Source organism: Cricetulus griseus, assembly GCF_003668045.3.
Source record: "Cricetulus griseus strain 17A/GY chromosome 1 unlocalized genomic scaffold, alternate assembly CriGri-PICRH-1.0 chr1_1, whole genome shotgun sequence".
NCBI lineage: Eukaryota > Metazoa > Chordata > Mammalia > Rodentia > Cricetidae > Cricetulus > Cricetulus griseus.
The window spans coordinates 46,488,547-46,513,904 of record NW_023276807.1 but is presented as its reverse complement, the minus strand read 5'-3'; the positions used below and the strand labels follow the sequence as shown (position 1 = coordinate 46,513,904).

At 40.7% G+C, this 25,358-nt stretch overlaps 1 protein-coding gene across 3 annotated transcripts in view; it reads left to right on the top strand.

Annotated features, from left to right (window-relative positions):
• Positions 1–1,174: 1,174 nt before the first annotated feature.
• The window catches only part of Tusc3 (tumor suppressor candidate 3), a 164,872-nt gene continuing 140,688 nt past the window's right edge, over positions 1,175–25,358 (top strand). For 2 of the 3 annotated variants that reach the window (XM_027391226.2, XM_027391225.2), the window contains exon 1: positions 1,175–1,525. In XM_027391226.2, coding sequence (XP_027247027.1) covers positions 1,388–1,525 — 138 coding nt within the window. In that variant the 5' untranslated portion in view covers positions 1,175–1,387. The remainder of the gene's footprint in view (positions 1,526–25,358) is intronic. The other variant, XM_035452477.1, reaches the window with a different exon arrangement.

Below are 25,358 nucleotides of genomic sequence, written 5' to 3'. Positions count from 1 at the left end.
TATTCACATATTCGGGTAAACACTCAGCTCCAAAGGGAAAACAACAACAACAACAAAAAAAAAACCACTTAAAAGTTGATGTAGCATATGCAAGGTTACAGAGATGAATGGACATAATTCAGATTTCTGCTTCACCCTTTTGTAGCTGTACCACACAACTATTGAGTGTTAATTTATCTAATTTTTAATAACTTTATGTGTACTATAACTTTCCTGATAGCTACACTATGGAGGATCAGCAGTATTTATTACTTTCTTATGGAAAATGACCTTGCCACATTACAGCATAGTGGCTTCAGGTAACATGGAATGTTGTGATCATTACTCCAAAATGACTTAAAACTACTGTTAGATGGCATATAAGAGCATTACTTAAATTTCATCTGACTTATTGTCTAAGTCCCTGTAGTTCCGTGATTTTTGGTTATGTCTAGCATTCACCTGTTGTTTCTAATATCAGCAATGTTGTCTGATATCTCACCAATACAAATATTTGTTGGCCTAAGAGGTGAATTATTTTAATGTTAATAATATTACACTATAACTGATTTCTTGATAGTTCTTTATATGTAACTATATTCATTTAGAAATACTTTCAATGATGTCTCTAGGTTCCATCAGATTATCAAAGGTGTTCATTGTACATGTGGAAAAAACCCTTGAGGTAGAGGAAAACTATGGATTACTAGGACATTCATTATGTTCTATTCCTTTTTCCTCAGAAAGCCTCTAGAAAAATGTTGATATCCCATGAATAGTGAATAACTTTTAGCCATGTTGGTTGGTAGGGCTCTTGATGGAGGATGGAAGAAACCAAGGCACAGCTGTAGAGCGCTTTCTATGCATCCAGGGGACTAATCTGCAAGTGTAGTAGAGGGCTCAAGAGGAGGAACACTGGGGTCCCTATCTACTTCTCAATGGGAATGGAGCTTTCTGGTGTCCAGAAAACCAAGAAGGCAGTGGGGTGGCCTCATGATCCAGGTGGAAGTTTAGACTAACAGGCATATTGCACACTCCTGTGCTCCCGCGTGTTTGGAGAGCTGCTTCAGGTGCAGATCAGAGGTGAATGCAAGCGGCTCTCTCCTCATGCCTGCACAGGAAGACCCTGAGAGCGCAGCTCAGAAGCGCGCACGGAGCAACGTCCTCGCCACGCCCACTTCCTGCTCCATCCCGCGCCATTCCTGGTCCCTCTCCCGGTGAACCGGATGCGCTGTCAGTCTCCTCCTCCGCGTCCTTAGCCTCCATCCAGCTCCCTGGAGAAGCCGCTGCCACCCCGAGGCCTTGGCCAAGAGGCTGCTGGCGACTGGCCCGGCGGGCGCGGGCGCGGGCACGGTAGGAGCTGGGCGCGCACGGCTACCGCGCGTGGAGGAGACACAGCCCTGCGGCCATGGGTGCCAGGGCCGCTCCTTCACGCAGGAGACAGGCAGGCCGCCGGCTGCGCTACCTGCCCACTGGCAGCTTTCCTTTCCTCCTCTTGCTGCTGCTGCTCTGCATCCAGCTCGGGGGCGGACAGAAGAAAAAGGAGGTAGATTGGAACCTGCAGGCGGTCGTTTGAGGGCCGGGGCGGGCTGGAGCTGGCCGCGTTGCTAGGAAGCCCCGTTGCGTTGCTAGGCAGCGGGGACGTGGGCGCTGGCGCCCGGGGGCGGGAGCCAAGTGGGCGGGAGCGGATTGGGCGTGTCCCTGGGGTGCCCCTTGCAGAGGATGCTGAGGGTGACCCTAGTCCTACTTCTAGGAAATGGGGGCTGTAGCCAGACTGAAAGCCCATGCCTCAGAGACCTTGGCTGCGCTGAACCTCAGGTGTAGGCCGGGCTTTTGGTAATTCCTTTATATGCTGGGTGTGAGAATACCCATTGGAAGTACTTGTCAGCGCAGAGGAACTATTTACTTCTTATTCTGCCCTCTTGTTTATGTTAAGACGTCGTGCTGAGTGTGTCATTCTTCATTTCTAATTATACCCGTGCAGAACTAAATGCCTATTTCTGAGTTCATCTCAGTATGTAATCAAGAGAATAATCACATTTTTAAATTAAAAAAAGTTTTGGGTCTCCCGATTTAAATTTCAGCCCACCATTATTTTGAGGGTGAGCTTTGATGTATCTGAATGAGTTGTAGAGTTATGTGTGAACTCAGTTTTGCGGAATTAATGTGGAAGTCTGGTCTAGTAGCTTCACAAAAGCATCGATTGTGGAATTGTGACTAAGATTTCTAATTGTAGACCAGTTTGGTAAGCGTGCTTTGTTTATATGGCGGAAGATGGTTTTTATTTTACGAAAGTCATAATCTGACTCTGGTTCAGGTAATTACCAGAAATTTATTAGTAAGGTAGAGAGTGAGTAAAAATTTAACAGGTAAATAGTAATTCCTTCTCTTCATTAGTTAAACATTAAAAAAAAAATGTTATGGGTTGTTTTGTCTGCATGCATGTCTGTGCAACACTTGGGTTCATGGTGTCCTAGGATGCATCTGATGCCCTTAGAACTGGAGTCACAGCTGGTTATGAGTACACGATGTGGTTGCTGGGAATCAAACCCAGGGCTTCTGGAAGAGCAGGTAGTACTCTTTAATGGTTGAGGCCTCTCTAGACAACCCTCTTCACCTTTGCTTGAAACAACCTCAATATTAAGAACTGTCCCTCCCCTGCTTTTGAATTTTTATTTTTCTTTGCATGAAAAGTCAGGCATACTAAATTCTTGGTATTTTGGTAAGAGAGTGGAGAAGCACCATTGCTAAATTGAAATCACACAAAATTAGATTTTTCCAGCACTTTGTGTTTCCTGGCATATTTTCCTGATTTTTAAATTCAGTTCACAAGAAAGGTAGGATGTTTGAAGCAGGCAATTTTACTCCTTTATTCATTTTTTTGGGCAGGGGTTGTATACAAAGCAGAGGGCAGTAGTAATTGATGAGGAACTTTTGGCATTCGTGATTGCGCCTAAGAATGTCACTAGGACCACTGGAGGGGAAAATACTAGAAAGTTTAGAGGCTCATAGGTTCTTAGCATCTCCAATCCTGAGGCCATTTCAATATGTAAAATGTTGGGAAACTTACTATAATTAAATGATTAATTTTAAAGTGCATATTTGCTTCCCTTAGACATCCTTAAAATATTTGTTAGACAAGATATTTTGGTAAAGGAAAAGATTAGGGACCACTGAGGTGGCTTAGCAGGTGGAGGCGTTTGCCATCAAGCCTGATGACTTGAATTCCATCTCTAGAACCCTCATGTGGGAGAAAACCAACTCCTATAAACCATCCTCAGACCTTCACACATGTTCTTTGGCATGTGTACAATTTTTGGCATGTGTACACACATGTACATGCACAGACACACAGATGTAAAAATGGGGGGAAACATGATTTGAGATTGGAAAGGGATGTCTTCCAAAATTACCTTTGTCATAAAAAAGAGAACCAATAATATATGGTGATATTACAGGGAATGCTAGTGTATGTAAAGAAAAGGGAGATGAAATTAAGCCCTTGAAATGTCTTGAATAATATTTAGTTCACAAACTTTGATTTCGTCGAATTCTGGAAGAAAAACATACTTTTTTGGAAATGATGAGAAGTGGAAGTCCAACATTGTTTCCAGTAGATGTTTTTATTTAATTATTTTCTTTCCTGGCCTAAGACCCAGTTGTCAGTATTAGATTCTACAACATTGAATTAGAAAGCATAGCAGTTGGAACGTAATTTAAAATAGATGTTGCACACACACACACACACACACACACACACACACACACACAGAGAGAGAGAAAGAGAGAGAGAGAGAGAGAGAGAGAGAGAGAGAGTAGCATCCTTCCCGTGAACATGTTTCCTTTTTTTAGGTGGGAAGCCATGTTGAAGTCTGAAGTTAAACTGGGAAAATGGGTGGTGTTTGCTTTTAATTTGGATTCTGACAACAACAATTTGCATTATGGATTTTTGAGTTACAGACAGGTGGTCCAGTTGCAAATGGATCCCTGAGTTGACACACTAGGCAAGCACGTAACCTTGAAGTTTAGTGTGCTTATTTTCAAATCCAGACACCAGGTACCTCTTTCTTAGGATACTGAGGTTAAGACTGTATAAAGTGCCCACTACAGTGCCTCACACATACTAGCAAATTAATGTAATACTAGCTACTACTATGTGAGGCTTATATTAAACAAAGTATTAATAGGATGGGGGTACTGAAATGAAAGTTAATGTTTTTTTTTTTAAAGTTAATTTTTTCTTAAATAACCTCCATAAAAATAAATTGTATGCCCTCTGTAATAAATTACTACAATACAAAATACTTAAAATGTAAAATTCTTATGTTGTTGAAGTACCTGGCTTTTCCATCTCACAAAAGTTAGTGATAGTCCATAGATTGGTGTGTGTTTGTGTACACCTGTGTGTATTATGTGTGTGTTTGTATAATTTCTTCATAAAATGACATTTATGTCCCTTAAAATGAGTTTTGTTACATATTCTGTTTAAGAGAATCAAGAGAAATAACCAAGTAGAGACGATCAAAGCTTTTTAGTTATTTCCCTTAATTACATTCAATATAGCCGTTATCAACAAACCTTTGAACTATTTTATGCTAGGTGATAGGAATTTGTGGGAAATTTTGCAGTTACATCATTAACACTTACCAGTTAATCACCTTCGTTTAGTATTGCTTTTAAATTCTAATGACTTCATCTGATTATGTCAACAAAGGTCCTTTAAAGTCATTTCCAGTGAACTAAGTGACTCTGCCAAACATCAGAAGTGTCTGTTACAATAATTTATTGCACCTGTGTGGTAGAATAGTATTTTTAGGTGTGTGACTTTTGTTTATGCTGCATTTGTGTAGCTCTGTGAAGCTGTGTTATTGTGTCTAAAACACCTGGTGGTTGAATGGCCAATAACAAGGCAGGAGTCAGGATAGGTGAGGCTGGCAGGCAGAGAGTACAAATAGAAGGAGAAATGAGGAAATGGAGCAAAAAAGAGAGAGGAAGGAAGAGGACCTCAGGGGTCAGTCAGCTACACAAATTGGAGGAAGAAGTAAACATAGAGGAAGAAGGAAAGCAAAGATGTACCAGAATAGAGAAAGGTCAAAGCCCCCAGGCCAAAGATAGAGGGGATTATTATTTTTTCGTAGTCATTTCTTGTTTTTTTTTTCCAACTTTTTTTTTTTATTTGAATTAGAAACAGGATTGTTTTCCACGACAATCCCGGTTCCCTTCTCCCTCCCTCCTCCCCAACATCCCTCCCCCCTTATTAAGTTAAGAAATAAAAGCTGGCAAGGGACTAGCCAAGCTAAGACTGGGCATTAATAACTAAGAATAAGCCTCTGTGTGTGATTTACCTGGGAGCTGGCTGGTAGGTCCCTCAAAAAACCAAAAGAATGAAACATCACATAACATACTTGCTCAAAATGTGACTTGTTAATAGGCTGGAGTGTGTAGGTAATAGTGAATATGCAGTATGAAAGCCTGGATAGCTCTCAGATGTTTTCTGAGAGAGGACGGGATTTTTTTTTTTTTTTTTTTTTTTTTTTTTTTTTTGCCTATCGTAACAGACATTTCCATTGTCTTCTGTGTATGTCCATGTCATTAATTTGTGAAAAGCATTTACATGAGCGTATACTAATCTCCAGTTGTTCCTCATATTTCATCTGTGAGAGACTTTAATAATTTACCGAATGTTGGTATATAGTATATTTTAAGCCAGGGACTGAAGTAGAAAGGTTGGTGACTACGGTAGAGATTTCAAAACTATATAGTAAATAACATGCTGATGCCCACACTCTTCAAGATGTGTGCTTTAATTTAGCTGTTATCTGATAGCATGTTGAAGGCTGATTGAAATAGCTTTATCTTAATAGTCCAAACTGACTATCCATCCTGCCACTGTTTCAGAGGTGATGGCAGAAAACATGCAGTTCCTGCATCACAGCACTGAATGTTTCTGTTCGTCAGCTCTGTGGCCCCTTTGCTCTATGGACATAGAAAGACTGGGTTGGTGAGGGAAGGCTCTTCCAGTGCTTGTCTGACAGTTTTGTATTTTGGTGTTGGTGTTTGATAGCAGTGAGCAGCTATGGACAGCAATAATAGTAACAGATGCAAACCCACGATGTTACAGCTTTTCAGTAGGCCAGGATACTGAGACCCCCAGCCTACCAATGTTACAGGTCTTGTGGAGGTCTGTGTTGTTACCCAGCCTTTGACAGCTGCTGGTATTGGCATTTCTGGGCATACTGTCTTGGGATTTCCCAGACCCTTGACTGTAGCCAGTGTTACACATCCTTGCCTTAGCATCCCTAAGACCTTTGGCTCTTACACTTGTAACAGGAACCTTTCTAGTTTCCAGTACTTGTGGGTTTTCTTCCTTGCAGTCTTCTCTCCTTCAGCCTTTGCCCCTTTGTATCTTCTTGCCTTAATTTCCACTGTTTTTGTCATAGTTGCTCTCTGGAACTGTTCAGCTGGCCCTTTTTCTGTGGCTCTTGTGCTGTGACCCCTCCCGCTGCTTTTGCTGTTCCTGCTGCTGCTTTACCAGCTATTGGTGCTGGCTTGACCCTACTGTGGGACTCTAGGAAATATCCCTTCTGTTGCTACAGGGAGCTCTTCAGCAGTGCTGCTTCCTCAACTCAGCCTATTGTCTTTCCTACAACCTGTGGACCTGTGGACCCTGAGAGCAGGGCTCACCCTTCTCTGTCCTTCCTCTGGTACATTGTCCCAGGACTGTAGGACATGAGTTAATTACTCACAACAGTAGTATTTTGCTAGTGCCTTTTTCAGAAGATTTAAATCAGGGTGACACCATTTTGTGTGTTGCTTCCCCTTCATTTGACAGAGGACAGCCTGGAAAGGATTGTCCAAAGAGGTAGCTCACACCTGTAGTGAGTAGCATTGAGGTTAAGGAACTCAGACCTTTTGAAGAGAGCAGTGGGTCTATTTGACCTTTGCCTTAGAGTGAAACATTATCTTCATTAAGCCTGCAGATAACAACCGCCCCCACACCTCCCTTCCATAGTGCAAGCTCCATCATGGCTGTACTATACAAAACCAAGTGGGTTTGTCTTGGGCTATAAAGAAACCAGCACCACTGCTAGCAGGGGAACCATGTGGATGAGGAGAGAATGAAACTTAGCTCAGCACAACTTAGCTAGTGTTGGTTCAAATTTCTGGAGTGTGGTACCAAGAGGTCTATTTTTTTTTTAATATTTGAATATTTATTTTTTTTAATATTTAAAGTTTCATAGTGACAGTTAATCATAACAAAGCTTGAGGCATCAAGGCATGGAAACTTTCCCTTGTAAAGCGTGTCTCTTTAGTCAAACACCTGTGATTTTTCCAGTGGAGCGGGTTCTATTGATTGAGAAGCTGTGCTCAGTGTTTTGGGCATTCAGGTGAGGGTTGGCTTCATAGACTAGCAAAAAATCACCAGGTTATCAAGCAGCATTCACTCCAGCCTTGTGGGGGGAACATGTGTCTGTTTCTTCTGTTGAAGGAAAAGACCCAGTATTTAATGATTCTGATTTCTCTAGTTCTTAACTGTGGGCACTTGGACCTCCTCTTGTCCTTCCACACAATCCCATGAAGAGCACGTGGGTGGACTTCCTTTTGTCCCACAGAATCTCATGAAGAGCATGTGGACCTCCTGGTGTCCTCACGTGAAGAATAGAACTGTGATATGTGATAGGAGCTTTGTCAGAAGGGGTCATAGGGAGGGTGCTTTCTTCTACAGCTGTATATTTACAGAATATGCAATCTCATAGATTGTTTTTTACCTTCTTGTTTCTTCTTTTATTTTATTTTATTTATTTTTTTGTTTTTTGAGACAGGGTTTCTCTGTGGCTTTGGAGACTGTCCTGGAACTAGCTCTTGTTGACAAGGCTGGTCTCGAACTCACAGAGATCCACCTGACTCTGCCTCCCGAGTGCTGGGATTAAAGGCATGAGCTACCAACACCTGGCCCTTCTTGCTTCTTGACTCTTTGAAGCCCTGAATATTAATTGGTCTTGGCTTTGAGCTGTTTTATGCCTTGTGACTGATAGTACATTGTTTTTGCATGTTCTTATTTCCATAAAAATCCTTCTTGAAGCACAATGGCAATCCCACTGAGAGAGAGAATTTCCCTTTGATTAATGCATTGCTTTGCTAGAAAACAGGTTGATGGCGAGAGACACTTGGTTTTATATGTTTACCTTACCAGTGGGTGAAATTTTTGCTGGTATAGATACCAGCAAAATTACTTTGTGTATATTTTGGGCAAGATCTAGGGCATCTGGCATTGAGCAAATCTAAAAGGGAACCTTTATTCTTTTCTCTGGTCTGGTCCTTCTGGTTTCTCCTGGATGTTAATAGTTCTATTTTAATGGAAACAATTCTCAATATTTAAGATCTTGAATTTTTATTCAGTCTTATGTAATGTATGGTTGGAGTTCTTGAGTTTTGGCTGTAGTGTACTGGGAAGCTGGCTGTACAAAATTTCTGGTGATTTATACATGAATTTACAAAGTTTCTTTAAAGTAGCTTACTTTTATATAGATATATAAACACAGATATTTAGATCAATTTTAAAGCATCAAAATATTATTCAGAGGCCTAAGATGTTTTTCCAAGTGGTTGGTTTCTATCTACCTGTCTATGTAGTTCTTTTTATCTTTTGAAGGAAAGGTCATCAGTAAGTTTATAGAGTGATTTGAAAGCATTAGGTTTTAATATCCATAGAATAGCATCCAAAGAAAATAATGAACTAGAAAATAGGAAAAATAAGAAGTTCTATTTTGAATGACTGTTATTATACTTTTAGTTGGTTGTATAAAACTATTGTGTTTGACATTTGAAGATGAGAAAGACACGAATTTTCTTTTGTTATCATGAGAAGTCAAGTGTATATGGAAAGAAGCACACTAGTATAGGTTAAATAAGCTGTGTTGACTTTAATGTGAATGTTGCTGTTTACTTTACAAGTGTGTTTTTAGAGTTGACTTTACATTGCCAATAGGATTCTTTTCAACTATTGGAAATAATTTGGTACAGAATCTTCTCTGGAGATGGAGCCAAGCATTGGCAACTCATTTCTTTTATCTGTAGGGATTTTGTGGCAAAATGTAAAGATGGCATACAATTGGTTATAAACTGAGGGATCTGTTAAGCTAATGAACAGATACCGTAGTATACTGTATCGAAATTAACAGATAGGGAGTTGAAAGGAGTCTTATATTAGGAAGTGAGAAGTAAGTAGCAGCAGAGCAGAGAAGCTCTATTACATGCTGCTCACTTAGAGTATGCAGTGGAGTGAATGCTTGTGCCCTCCAGAACCCATGGTTTGAATTCCTGACTGGAATGTGATAGCTGCTGAGATGGAGTTGTTGGTTAAGCGTTAGGTCTTGACTTTTTAGTCACTCAGCAGTGACTCTCCATGCCTTGTGAAACAGACTGCAGAGAGCTCTTATGCTCTCTGCCATGTAGAGTGATATGAAGGGACCTGTCTTCCAGCTAAGATATCTGGGAAGAGGAGTGTCAATTGAGAAAATGCCTTCATTGGTTTGCATGCAGGCAAATCTGTAGGACATTTTCACGATTAATGATGGATGTTGGAGGGTTCTGGGCCTACTGTGAGTGGTGCCACTTCTGGGCTGGTCACTCTGGGGTGTATAAGAAAGTTGGCAGAGCAAGCCAGTAAGCTTCAGTTCCCACTTCCAGGGGGACTGTGAACTATAAGATTAAAGAATCAATTTTTCCATCAGTTGCTTTTAGACTTGTTGTTTTATCTCAGCAATAAAAAGCAAACTAAGACATTTCATTTATGGTGATTTGCTATGGCAGTCCATCCTGCCCAAGACACAGATACATATGTAATTTTAGAATATCATATGTTAAAGAATTGACCCATCTCACTAGCTCCAAAAATGATCATATCTTGATATGTTCTTCTGGCTAACATTTGTAATAGGCTTATGCAAAATACAAAATTAAGACCTCTCTTAAGGAGGAGTGTGTGTTGAATGGTCCACCTTTTGTTAAAAATTAAGAGTCTTCAAGAGAATACATGGCCCATTTTATATCTTAAATTTGAAGTGATGAGTTGTGTCTGGGCATGGTTTCCTGTATAATTTCTCTCTTGGAATCTTTTGGAGGAGGAAGAGTGTCTCAATTAAGGGCCAGTACTTTACTAATGGCCCTATAATTCAGTGTCGATTCACATTCGGCCACATGAGCCATATACTTCATTGTTAGAGAAAGTGGAAATCATAGTGACTAATTTAGGATTTGGAATATAATAGTTAAGACTAACATACTGGGAGTAGAAATGGAAGCTACTGATTTACTTAGCATTTGTTTCTAAATTCCTTTGCTCAGGTATTAGGAATGTGTGTTTCAGGGTCTCTGCACCCCTTCACACTTAATACCATTGCTATGTTTGTGTTGTTGTTTTCCTTCTCATAGCTGATACTTTAAGGAACTTAAAAATGAGTTAAATATATTTTACTTGGTATTTAAAGACAGAAGTTATATAAATTATCGGGCCTCCCAGTGATGTTTAATGCATGCTAAATAATGTTTGTGTTAGGTTTAACAGATTTTCTTAACATTTATCATTTTTTTATGATGAACATATTGAAGAATCTCATATTTAGTCACCCTCCTGGGAGACAGCACACATAACTTCTTACTAGCCCAAGTTAACAAACTTTGAACAGCTTTTCCAGTGTTCTCTCCTATCTGCATTCCACAGCCCACACTCACTACTATTCTCTGCATGCCTGTGACGTCACCTTGTCAATTACAGGAGCTGACTTTCTGTGTCTGTTTTATTCTTTTTATGGTTGAATAGCATTTCAGTATGTATATGTACCTCATTTTCTTTATCCAGTCAGCAGTATATAAGATACTTTTTCTGGCTTTTTGTTCTGTGCAGACAATGCCGTGTGTGTGTGTGTGTGTGTGTGTGTGTGTGTGTGTGTGTGTGTGTGTGTGTTTAGTTTCCATGACTTATGATTCCCTTTCCTGTGGAAGTGACTGATAGCCTAAGGTTTTCTTTTCTATTTTCAGTGTCTTGAGGAAACTTGACACTGCTTTTACATAATGTGGTTGACCTTCACATTGACAGTATGCATGGATTCCTGTTGTCCATATTCTCACCAGCACTGTTAATCTCCTGATCGTAGTCATTTTTACTGGGGTAAAGTGACAGCCCAGTGTATTTTAATTTCCCTTAAAAGTGATGTTAAAGCCAGGCAGTGGTGGTGCACGCCATTAATCATAGTACTCAGGAGGCAGAACAGGAGGATCTCTGAGTTCGAGGCCAGCCTGGTCTACAAAGCTACACACACAGAAACCCTGTCTTGAAAAACCATTACAAAAACAAAAACAAAAACAACAAAAAAAGGAAAGGTAATGAGCAATTAATTTTGGCTCAGCACACAGTTTGAGGGTCTGTCTTTTATGGTGTGGTGGCAGGTGTGATAAGGCTAGTCACATTCCTTCTTCAGGAAGTAAGGAGATGAATGCTGGTGGACTTTACCAGAGCCAAAAGTCAGGGCCCATTTTACCAAATACCATTGGTTTATCAGACACAGTGAGTCAGTCGGTCTGTCTGTCTGTCTGCTGATACATGTGGAGGTAAGAGGTCAATCTCTGGTATCATTTTTTAAAAACTGTCCCCCCATTCTTTTTTCTTTTTGAGAGATGGGCCCTTTGATTCGCCTGATTTGACTTAGGCTGGTGAGCTCCAGGTATCCATCTGTCCCTGCTTACCTAGCATTAGGATGACAAGTCCACCACTTACACCTGGCTTTTACAAATTTTATTTTATTATTTACATCAGTTCTGGGGATTGGATTCAAATCATCATGTTTGTACAGTAAGTGCTTTACCCACTGAGATAGCCCCCAACCCTTTACATTTCTTAGTGAGGTGTTAGTCGATATTTCCAGAAAGAGCCCTTGTTTGCCTCCTGTGTTTTCTGTCTTACTGCTAGTGATTGCTAATCTTGGCTGTCAATTTGACCACATCTGTTACCAACTAAACTCGAGGCACCTGGGCATATGGGAGAGGGATTTTCTTGATTGGATCTTTTGAGGTGGGATGACTCACTCCAAATCGACCACATCTTCTGGTGGCAGACTACATGAAAGAACTCAGCAGAAGGAAGTTTGTACCTTCTGCTTGCTGGCCCTCATGCTTGCTGGCAATTTCCCTGATTCTGTTGCTGTGGCATCTCCTCACTGGCATTAGAATGTACTTCTGGGATTTTAGCTTAGACTGAAGACTAGCATCTCTCTAGGAGTTTTCTGGGTTTCCAGCACTAGATTGGGATGATTGGTCTGAACTTTATATTAGTTTATAGAATGATAAGGAACTACTAGTAGATATTTATGTAGCTCCTTTCTATATTTTAATTATGAAATATGATAGTGGAGTGACTTCTGACAATTTCTTTATACACCTGTGCTGGCTAGTTTTATATTAGCTTGACAAAAGTCATCTTACAGAAAGGTATCTCAACTGAGAAAATGTCACCTACAGTAGATCTGGCTGTAGTCAGGAAGCCTATAGGGCATTTTCTTAATTAGTGATAGTTGTGGGAGGGCTATATAAGTGAAATAACCCCTTTCTTCTCCAAGTTGCTTTTGGTCAGAGTGTTTCATCACAGTAATAGTCACCCTAACTCAGTATCAAAGTTAATTTTATGTATTAGAAGTTAACACTAAAATTATATAATGGAAAAAAAAGCATCTTTAACAAATGGTGCTGGCATAACTGGATGATGGCATGTAGAAGACTGCAGATAGATGCATAAAATTCAAGTCCAGAAGGATCAAAGACCTCAATATAAATCTAGCCACATTGAACCTTCTAAAAGAAAACGTAAGTGGTACCCTCGAATGAACTGGTACAGGAGACTGCTTCCTGAATATAACACCAGTAGCACAGACACTGAGATCGATAATTAATAAATGGGACCTCCTGAAACTGAGAAGCTTCTATAAGGCAAAGGACACTAATCAAAGACAAAACGGCAGCCCACAGTATTGGAAAAGATATTCACCAACCCCACATCTGACAGAGGGCTGATTTCCAAAATACACAATGAATTCAAGGAGCTAGTCTCCAAAACAAATAATCCAATTAAAAAGTGGGGTACATAACTAAATAGACAATTCTCAATAGAGGAATCTAAAATGGCTGAAAGACACATAAGAAAGGGCTCAACAGCCTTAGCTATCAGGGAAATGCAAATCAAAACAACTCTGAGATTGTGGGGGACCAAAATATTTCTGCTATGGAATATTTTGAGATCCAGTCTTTGGTTTCACTAAACAGGAACATCGGAAAGCTCTGGCCCATTATTGTATTGTTAATGCCAGTAGGGCTACTATTGTTTATCATGGCCTCAGGTTAATATGCCTCCTAATTTGCATCTCTATGCACCTAAGCATCTGAATAGGGCAGGGAGAGCAGAGATGTGTGAGTAACCTGAGAGGATGGAAGGTTAGGAATGAGGGGCAAGCTACCAGAGCAGAGAGAACAAAGAGAAATGATTCCCTCCTGGGATGGAACTAGAAGAAACCATTTGAGGGAGGCAAACTGGTCACAGAAAGACAAACATGGTATGTACTCACTCATATATGGATTTTAGAAATAGAGTAAAGTATTACCAGTCTGCAATACACACCTCCAGAGAAGCTAGGAAACAAGGAGGACCATAAGAGAGACATACATGCTTCCCGGAGAAGGGGAAAGGGACAAGATCTCCTGAACTAATTGGGAGCATTGGGTAAGGGGAGAGGGAGCTAGGAGAAAGAGAAGGGGAGAAGAGGACATGAGAGAACAGGAAGATCAAGTCAGGGGAAGAATAGAGAACAAGAAAAGAGATACTATCATAGAGGGAGCCATAAAGAGAATTCTGGTACTAGGGAAATGTCCAGAGATCTACAAGGTTGACCCCAACTAATAATCTAAGGAGTAGTTGAGAGGCTACATTAAATGCCCTTCTCCAATAATGAGATTGATGACTGCCTTATATGCTATCCTAGAGCCTTCATCCAGTAGCTGATGGATGCAGAAGCAGAAATCCACAGCTAACCACTGAGCTGAACTCTGGAATCCAGTTGCAGAGAGGGAGGAATGAAGATCAAAGAGGTTGGGACCAGGATGGTGAAACCCACAGAAACAGCTGATCTGAACAAGGGGTAGCTCATGGACCCCAGACTGATAGCTGGGAAACCAACATAGGACTGATCCAGACTCCCTGAACCTGTGTGTTAGTTTGGAGGTCTGGATAATCTCTGGGGTAGTGGATCAGTATTAATCCCTAGTACAATAATGGACTTTGGGAGCCCACTTCACACAGATGGTTACTTTCTCTGCCTAGCTACACGTGGGAGGGTCTATGCTCTGCTCCAAAATATATACAAGACTTTGAAGATCCCCTATGGAAGGCCTCACCTTCCCTCGGGAGCATAAAGGGGATGATGGTAATAGAGGGCCGGTGGGAGGCAGAGGAGTAGGGCAGGGGCAGGGAACTGGGATTCACAGGTAAAACAAGCTTGTTTTTAATTTAAATAAAAGAAAAATGAAGTGAATGCCTTGTAACAGTTACACTTTGATCTGATAATAACCTTTTTATCATAAAGAATCATTACCATCAATTTTCAATTTGAGTTACCTGATCTTTAGAAAGTACCAAGAGTTAATCACAGCCGAACTGTTACATTTAAATTCTTTTGACAACCAAGTAGCAATCATGTTTACACTCCATTTATGCTCATTGCAAATACCTGTGTATAAAGCCATTGATTCCAATAGTAAGTTATTGCTATGTATTAGCTTTTTTAAGGTTTATTTTTGTTTTACATGTGTGGATGTGTGTACAGTGCTCATTCAGGTCAGAATGGTGTTTGATCCCCAGGAATTGGACATAGAGATGATTCTGACTCACCACGTGTGTGCTGGGATCCAAACCTGGGTCTTCTGGAAGAACAGCCAGCATCTTAACTATTGAGCTCTCTCTCCAACCCCCACTTTAGTTTTCAAGTTCTCATTACTTTATAGGTATAGGTGCTAAAAGCTGTTACTCATGGTAGATAAGAAAACTTGGAAAGACTGTAATTTGTCTAAGTACCACCATTGTTGCTGGATATCTCACACTCCTTCCCATGTCTCCCAAACCCTGGGTCTCCAGATGTGAGCCATTCACTTGTCCCAGGTTACATTTAATGAGAAGTACAGGATACTTAAGATCAGGAAAGGAATGCAAGAGAATAGTTGGAATCTTTATCCTGGTCCATACTTCTTTTCTCTGTCAGGTTATTTCTGTAAATTTGGCTTTGCCCCAAGGAGTACCATCTTTTTGGTTTTGTGTTTTCAGAGGATTCCCTCAAGATAGAATAGATAGACAGCTCCAGGGAGCTTCTTCTTCTTGTAGAGCCATGCAGTACTGATTTCATAGTAACATATAAACTTGTTGGCTGTGGAAACTTTGCTTTCACTCTCTATGTCATTATTATAGCAGAAACAAATTAGATGTGTCTTCTGTTCGACATTAAAACATTTTAAGTGTATTGTAACTTTCATGTCTTGTACTTGTTGGTTTTAGTAGAAATACTATTGAAGTAAAAAAAAAGTACATGAGTATCATTTTTTAAAAGTATCATGTATGTCATCTGTGTCATTCTAAAATATGTTCTGTCATTTTTTGGTGGTATATATTAATTGGTGAATATTACATATTAGATATTGGATATTGGCCCAGGGTGATGATGGCTAAGAGTGTTGCTTCTGGCATGTCCTGCAGTTTATATTCCAGTGGATATTCATGCAGAAAAGATAGGGTGAGAATACATAAACTTGCATGAGGACTATGATAGCTTATGTTGTTTATGATAGTCATTGTTTTCTTATAAGCTAACACAAATGACATACCTGGGGAGAAAAAATTCTTAGGAATGCCTTCACCAGAGTGGCCTCTGGGCAGAACTGGGACATTTTCTTAGTTGCTGATTTATATAGAAGGGCCTAGCCCACTGTGGAGCCACTTTTGAATAGATGGGCCTGGGTTGTGTAGAAAGGTACCTAAATAAGCTAGAGGAAGCCAGGTAGTAAGCAGAGTTTCTTTGTGTTCTCTGCTTCAGTTCCTGCCTCTAAGTCCCTGCCCTGACTGCCCTTTTTAAGGGACTTTAAGCTGTAAGTTTAAATGGCTCCTTCCTCCCCTAAGTTGCTTTGGTGAGTGTTTTATTGAAGCAACAGAAAAGTAAACTAAGAAATAGGCATAATCTGTAAACAGAAATATACCCAAATATAAGCTAGTGAAAAGGGAGAATGCCCCAGGCAAATTACCAAAAAAAAAAAAAAAAAAAAAAAAAAAAGCATTGGCATAGGGCTCAAAATATGACCAAGCATGGTAGATTTAAAGCACTTAAAGTAGTTCATAAGACTAATAAACCCATGGAGGAATCATGGGTTGAGACTCGAATGGAGGCTTGAGGTCAAGTTCCATGGGCCATGTAAAAGTATAAAAACCAGTAGGAAGAATGGAAGGGTTTTATATTTTGTTGGTAAAATTCATATTTAGAAGGATTTCTTGAGTGTGATATGGAAGAATAGCTTTGATGGGGATACAAGTTTAGAAAAATTAACTGTGGATTCTCAAGAGATACTGCAAAAGTATGATGTAATGTTGGCTTGAACTTTGTTGTGCCGGTGAAGTAAGGAAAAAATAGATGGATTACAGAGCTGTTTAGGAACCAGATAAGACAGCACTTGGTAATTGATTGTATGGGATGAGGGAGGAGGCAAGAATGGCAATTTTAGCTTTTGCTTAAAGGACAGTTATGTTTACTGAAATAGTAACTGGAAAGGAATGTATGTTCAGTTTTTAGTTTCTGAGATGCTTTCGTGAAAGTCAAAACTTTGTGTTTGGAGACAGTAGAATGTATATAGAGTAGGAGTTGATGATAAAATGGATTTAGAAATCATCAACATAATTGTAATTGAATTCCTGGTTGTTGATAATTGATTACTTAATACTAAATCCTGAAACATGATAGTATTTTGGTGTTGTACCTGTAATATCCATGTGGAATTAATGACTGCACTGCTAGAGAGCTACGAAGAACCCTGCCTGAGATTGGATGTCACAAAAAAATATTTCAAGGACAGATCACCAATAGCAAGTGGTGGCTACTGAATAGTTACAAAAATTAAAAAAAAAAAAAAAGCCCTTTGGATTTAGCAAGAAGAGTTTTATTGTAGAGATCAGCATTCGTCCAGTTAGTGAATAAGTAGACTGAGAAAAGGAGAGCAACACAGCAAGCAATTTTGCTCTGAATGGGAACAGAACTTAGCAGATGGTAGCTGGAAAAGAAGCTGAAAGGAAGGGAAAATTGATAGAATCAGGTGACAAAGGGTAGGGTGAAGGAGAAAGAAATGTGCTGGCTCAGGGCTGCTTTTCAGGTATTTGGCTTTCTTCCATATATGAGGTAGTGTCTTAGTTGACTAGACAGTGGTCCCTACCTTCAAATCAGTGCAAGTGTCTGGGGGCCTGGGACATCCACAGTCATCAGGACATCAGATTTGGCATTCAGTTGGAGGACTGGACTTTTTCATAGATGGTAACTTTTACTGTTCTTCATGTGGTGGCATTCTTGCAGGAGGCCTAGGTGTAAGGAAGCGTCCTTGACTTTGTTTGTATGACTTTCTTTCTCTTTTCCTACTGCTCTCCAGAGATAGTGGATACTTACTATGCACAGAAAACCACATTCAGGAAATGAAGTTTCAAACACTATCAAATATTGCTTTGACAGTTCCCTACACTTGCATGGTGGATTTTAGTTGTTGTCCTACACTTAGTGACCCTTTTGGGCACATGTGCTTGCTGTTTTCTTGTCTCTTTGTGTGTCACTCACTGGGTTCAATTAGAGTTTTTGTCCTAGTCTGGATGGGAAGTTATTTACTGGAGCAAGAACAGTTTATCAGTGGCTATACCAATGAAGAAAATGCCACTCCCTCCCCCAACAACTATAAAGTGTTAACATTCCTCTAGAAAGGGGTGGGAACTTACAGGCTCCTCCCCCATCCCGGCTGAAATGTTGAGAGGCCCAACCTGGAGCAGATGGATAACCAACACTGCAGTGATTAATTGTAAGTGCCATCCAGACAGCTGTGCAGCGCTTCTCCCCATGCCCTGGCGTTTACATTCCCTTTGGCCCTCCTTTGTGATGGTCCCTGAGCTTTGTAGTGTGTGTTGTCTGCAGCTCTCATCATTGTAGTTATTAGCATATTGTTTCCCCCTTGAAAGGGAGTGGGTTACCACCTGTGGAAGAGTGTGCCTTAAAAAATGACATGCTCATTTGTGTAGTTAGACAGTGCTCTGACCCAAATAAACCAGTGAACGGGGCAGAAGTAAAAGGAAGGTACAAGTGCTAAGCTTTTTTATCCTGTCTTCATTGATTCCTTGATCCTCTGAAGAACCGGATGAAGAGTTCATGTTTTAAGCAGAAACAGCCTCCTAGGTCATGCTACAGAACGATGGAAAGGTTTACATGGGACTGTTTTAAAAAAGGACGCATTAACCCTCATGAAGGCTCCCCTCTCATGTTAGTGATTAGGTTTTAGGGTAGTAAATTTTGGGAACACATACTCAATTGCATTTTCCCATTTCTTTGAATTTGGAATGGCTGAATATTTCAGTCATCAAGTTATAGACAGGGATTTGTTGTTGTTGCTGCTGATATGCTGAAGTGTGATGTTTCCTTTATGTTGTTTGCTGAACAACTGGCAGGAATAGTCCTGTTAATCCATGATAGAAGTGCACCTGTACTGTCATGTTTAATTACTGAATTTGGTGCTGTTAGCATATTATCATGTAGTCTATTTTTGCTGTTTCATGGACTGTTGGGTTCTTTGTCATTCTAAGAAAATTTTAAAAAGCTGCTGTAGGGATAGGTAGTTTGACTTAGGAAAAAAACAAAATGAAACAAAACTACCAAACATTTTGAATTGCTTCTTTGTTGGTGTGCTAAAACAGGGACCAAATACAAAGAACAAAGGGAAACAAAGGGTTGGTGTTTGCTCAGACCCCCAGGTGACATAAAATTGTCTCAAAGTCCAGGGCTTAAAGTAATAACCCGCAGTGGCTGAAAGGAAGGATAGTGTGGTCAGGTGGAGTCCATCTGAGATGTGCTTTCCCATTGTGCGAAAATCTAGTTCTTGGAGGTGGTTCTAGGGCTCAGTTCTGTAGGGGAAGCTATAGCCACGCCTAGTTAGGGGCTGGCTACAGGTGTGTCTCACCTTGACTTTGAGGGTGTGGTCAGGGTGATGTAGAGTGAGAGTTTCAAGTGGCTGGGTTTCGCTTTCAGTTTCACTTTTTGGCTTGCTGTACAGAATGCTGCCATGCTGGCTGGCTAGGTCGCTCTGTATGTAAGGCTTTTCCCTATTAAATACCCTTATATTTCTACCTGACTCCATATTGGTAATTTCCCACTTTATCTGGTGTCAGGAGCAGGACCCAAGCCCCATTTGTGACAGTCTGCCGGTCCTCCCCTCCACCCTCCATGGCAGACTAGGCCGGGAAAGCGCCCTCTCTCCACAGGTGCTCCCAGCTAGCAGCCGACCCGCTGCGCCATACAAGAGCATTCCCACTGCCGCTGAGCTACTCAGAACCATCTGCCCAGCTTGGAGACAGTTTCTAGCTGCCTAGAGTCAAGTAGGTCTCAGCTAGCAGCGGCTTCCCCTGCCGCTGCTGCGGTAAAGCCGCATCTCTTTTAGTTGTTGTGGCCACAAGGCCGTATACTCTCTAAGATAACCGCTGCTGTTTTTGTGACCTCTCTCCACTCCTACCACCATCTTGCCTGACCCACCTCTGCCAAACGCCACTCCGAGTAGCGGAATGCCTGTGCCACCTGCTGGTCAAAGATAGTTACTGCATCTGGAGTAGAAGTCAGGTAAAATTATGGCAGAATATTTATCATTTGCTAAAATTGGTAATATTTTTGCTTATTACATGAATTCAATGTTTGAGGAGGATGCTAATTTATCAATTACTGGTGTATATGCTGTAGTGGCAGTTAGCTTGCTAGTACAAATAATATTACTAGCCAGAGGGCTCAGGAACAGAGTTAAGGATAACCTAACCACCTGCTTGCAGGAAATAACAGCTTTACCCAATGAGGTTTTGGAGAACAGATTAGGTCAGACCACAATTGTGCAGCAAGTGGAACAGAAATTGGATGATAAGCTTGGCTCTATGTCCAATACACTAAAGACAGAGCTGTCTGTTACCCAAGATTAGATGCAGCATATTTATGATAAGGTAAACACAGAGAGATCCTCCATGTCTGAGGCCTTAGAGGCTAGGCTGTCAGAAGACCGTGACAAGCTAACGAATGTCTTTTGCCAGCTAGAAACTCATATAGGCACTGTTACCCAGAAACTGGATGCAAAGGTGCAAAATACCCAAGATAGGGTTGAAGACAATGCCATTCAATCAATTATTGAAACATCTAAGGTATCAGATCACAAATTTGAGTCTAGATTTGAATGTTTGGAAGATAATTTACACTACAGGGCTGACAGATTACATAGGTCCATACGGTCAATTGCTGAGGATTCAAAATCAGCAAATCATGACCTTGAATCTAGACTCCAATACCTAGAAGAAGGCAGTTTCCATACCATCTAGATGCTGCCTAAGGACGACTGTATTAAAGACCTAGGAAAACATGTAGAGGAGCAGTTAGAATAATTTACGGATTCACTAACATGCTTGCAATCTTTTATGATTAAGGAGATCAATGACTATGATTGGCCATCCTTTAGGTATCAAGGAAGGCAGTGGCATTCCAGGTTGCAGAGAGCCCATTGGTTGAATTACCTTATTTATGGCTCTCAGGTCTGTCAGCATTCTCCACTTACCTGACTTCTTTTTGATAACAAATACAGGGGAATTCCAAGGATTGGTAGATTCCTCTGTATGTCCAGCATCTAGCTGTTCCTGTACTAACTTTTCTAAAGCCTCTAGCTTTTCAGAGGTCATAGGCCATTGTCCTACCCAAACAGGTTCATCTGTAAGCCACTTCAATGGCAGGGCCTTTGGCTCCTCTGAAGGTCCATCATTTGTACCTAGTTTCTGTACAGCATGGATGCTTGGTAAACGTTTTCCACAGATCTTTTCTACTATCTAAAGATTGCACATAATTTGTATCTGACACTGGTGGAATATTAATTTGAGTATTCCATTGCTGGGAAAGATCACGACCCGAGATTTATAGCTATATCTGCCACGTATGTTTTCAGTCTCCCTTTCTGTCTTTCCGGTCCAATGCAGACTACCAAGTTAACACTCTGTCGAACTCTAGATAGAGTTCCAATTCCTAAAAATTGTACATTTGCCTCTTTTAGAGGCAATTTCTGAGGCCAAGATTTTTGGGTAATAATAGTCACATCCACCCCAGTGTCTACTAAGCCAGAAATAACTTTATTATTAATTTTCACTTTTAACTGAGGCCTTTTATCATTAATAGAAGTTTGCCAAAATATGCGTTTCTCATTTTATCCAGTTACATTTGATTCTTCATCGCTATTCAAACTACCATCTAGAGCAGTATCATTTTTCACAATAGGCAAGGAACTATCTATTCGTCTTGTGAGAGATTGTTTTCCTCTGCTACTGGAAATGCCTGGACCTTTCTCGATGTGGGGGGCTTCTTGAGGCCCCTCTTGGGGTTTCCCAGCCTCAAAGGATTTCCTTGCATGCCCTTGGTCGATCTACATTCAATGGTCCAGTGCCTGCCCTTACCACATCTTCTACACAATCCAGAAGACAGTGGCCTTTCGTATGAGGCATTGTTAGAATTCCTTTGTCTACAATTTCTCTTAGTATGTCCCATTGTACCACAGCTGAAACATCTAGGTTCCTGGTGCCTTTGTGGTCTCCTGGGGAAGGCTCTTTTACCCAAGGTTCTGGTTCATTGTAGTAGTAACCTCTAGCTTCTTGGTACCTATCAACATAGGTGATAGGTACCTCTGTAAGGTGTTTCTCTTTCCCAAGCCCTTGCATCCTCACCTCTAGAACTTTTAATCTCCTGTTGCCTTTTTAAACCTTTAGAGATGGGTTCTCCTACACAAGCTCCAGTATCTTGCACATGATAGTCAATGTTGGCTGCATGCAAAACCAGCGGAGCTGATCTGATCTTTAAAGGCAAATGTATTCTTTTGCATATTGGGTTTGCATTTTCATAAGCTATTGTATATATAATTGATTGTCTTGTTTCTGCATCTGTTACCTGTAATTCTACTGCCCTAGTTAACCTTTGTAAAAAGTCCTGGAACTGTTCTGTAGGTCCCTGTTCTATTCTGGTATGAGCTTCTAGGCATTATCCTAGCTCACGAACCTCATTCCAGGCATTTAATACTGCTTTCCTGCATAGAGACAGTATATGGTCGTCATATTCAGCCTAAGCCTGTGGGTTAGCATAAATACCCTCACCAAGAATCTTATTTAGGCGGGCTTCAAAATCTTCCTTTATGTCTTGACGCTCAAGGAGCTTTGCTACTTCCCTGAACAATGCCCTCCATTGGATTTGGCATGAATTCTCAAGTACAGCTGCTACCAATAGTTCCCAATCTGTAGGTGTCATCCTGTTAAAGGTTGCCCATGAATGTAATAGCTGTTTTATGTATGGGCTATGGAGACCATATGAAACAACTGATTCTTTAATATTCTTAAGATCCTTCAGTTGTATAGGTTGCCATACATAAGCCATTTGTCCATGAGGGTGTTTCTTAGAAGCTGGCTTTTCTACCATGGTAGCTGGGTACACTAATGGTGTACTAGTAACAGCCTTAGAAGAATAGTCATGATACCTGGGTGGAGTAGGTGCCTCAGATTGGAGTGATTCTGCCTCTGAGGCATCCCAATGTTCTTTAAGCCTAGTAATGATATCCTTTCAATCTTCTTAATCATAAAAGATTCCAAGCATGTTAGTGAATCTGTAAATTTACTCTAACTGCTCCTCTACATGTTTTTCTAGGTCTTTAATAGGTCATCCTTAGGCAGCATCTGGGTGGTATGGAAATTGCTTTCTAGGTATTGGAGTCTAGATTCAAGGTTATGATTTGCTGATTTTGAGTCCTCAGCAATTGACCGTATGGACCTATGTAATCTGTCAGCCCTGTAAATTATCTTCCAAACATTCAAATCTAGACTCAAATTTATTTCCTGCAAACAGGTGATGAGGTTATCTTTGTCCCTGTTCCTGAGTCCCCTGGCTAGTAATATTGTTTGTACCAGCAAGATAACTGCCATTACGGCATATAGTCTGGTAATTGGCAGATTAGTGTCCTCCTCAAACATTGAATTCACATAATAAACAAAAATATTACCAATTTTAGCAAATGATAAATATTCTGCCATAATTTTACCTGATTTCTACTCCAGATGCAGTAACTATCTTTGACCAGCAGGTGGAACAGGCATTCTGCTACTCGGCGTGGAGTTTGGCAGTGGTCGGTCAGGCAAGATGGTGACAGCAGTGGAGAGAGGTCACAAAGCAGCTGCGGTTATCTTAGAGAGTATATGGCCTTGCGGCTGCAACCACTAAAAAAGATGCTGCTTTACGGCTGGCTGCAGGGGCCAGGGGAAGCCACTGCTGAAAGCTGAGGCCTACTCAGCTCTAGGCAGGAGGCCTCCAGGCATGGGTAGGCCGCAGTGCGAGCCGGTCCCATGAACGCAGTTAGAAACTGTGACAGTAACCGTTGGGAGGTCTGTGGAAATCTCCCAGCTGGGAAGACTGTTCTGAGCAGCTCAGAGGCAGCTGGCACGTGCTTGTGTGGGGCAGCAGTCCTCTGAGAGCCAGGAGCACCTGTGGAGAGAGGGCACTTTCCCGGCCTAGGCCAGAGTCCTGGTGGGACCTGCAGGCTGTCCCAAATGGGGTGTAGGTTTCCAATACCCCACTCCTGACAACCAGATAAAGTGGGAAATTACCAATACGGAGCCAGGTAGAAATACAAGGATATTTAATAGAGAAAAGCCTTTCTTATAGAGGGACCTAGCCAGCCAGCACGGCAGCAGTCTCTACAGCAAGCCAAAAGGGAAACCGAAAGTGCCCAGCCATCTGAAACTCTCACTGTGCCTCACCCTGACCATGCCCTCATGTGGTCAGGCACACCCCTAAGCAGGCGTGGCTACAGCTTCCCCTACAGAGAACTGTGGAATCTTTAGTTTGTTATTATTACCAAGTCTGATTACTGTAGACTTTTAAGATAACATTTTAACAAAATTGACAACTTCGTGTGTTTATTGCAAAGATACCAGTGATACTTTTTTCTTTTCTTTCAGTGCTAAGAATTAAACCTAGGGCCTGAGCATGCTAGGGAAATGAGATTTATTTATTTACCTATTTAGTGAGTGCTGGTTTTTTTTTGATGATGGAATAGCTGTCCAACATGGGTGCTATGCTGAGAAGCAAACTTGGTTCCTGTGGAAAAACTAGTAAATACTCCTACTGAGACCTCTCTCCAGCTCATAATTTGTCATTATTTTGAAATTTAGCTTTTAATTATAAACTTTCATGGTTTGTGGAATGCCACAAAGAATAATATAAAGCTGATAGGTTTTTTGTTTTTGTTGTTGTTGTTGATTTTCAGTGAAATTGTGTGATAATAGAATAGGACATTTTCAGTTGTTTGTATTTTAGATTTTGGAACATGATTCTAGGTGCAGGTGGCTTTGTTTGGTTTTTATATTGGGGAGATTGGATTGTGGTCTTACATGTTCACTTGGCAAGTGTTGTACTGTTGACTATATTTGCAGTTCATGGGCATCATTTTGAACAGATAACTTGCATTTTCACCAGCCTTTCTGGGGGCTTGTTTAATACCCATATTGTCTTCTGAAGTACCTAGCATTGTCATTCTTTTTGCTTTTCCACTTTTCCTATGTTAATTATTATAATTCTGTCAGGTGCTCACTTATCATTTGCTTTGCATTTAATTTGAGCAATTTTCTATCATTTTCTTAAATATGTTTTTAGTTTATAGCAGTGACCAAAAAATTGTGTTATATGATGGGTTGATTAGATAATAGGGGGACTAAAGATGGATGTTTGTTTAGGCACAGAGTATATTTTATAAGTAATTGGTTCTTCGTGAGTCTTATATAAATGTATTTTGAATGTGCACACACATTTTGAGTTTGTGTGTCTATATTGACACTTAAATTTGTGTTTTTGCAGGTGGGGTGGGAGATGGTTCAAATGGAAATAGCCAGAAGATGACCATGCTGGTTGGCTTATGAAATAGGAAGGATATACTCTTTCATTCTCTGTCACCTCTGGCATAGAAAACTGCTATATAGAAGCTAAGCAGAATACAAAAGTAGTTTGTCATCT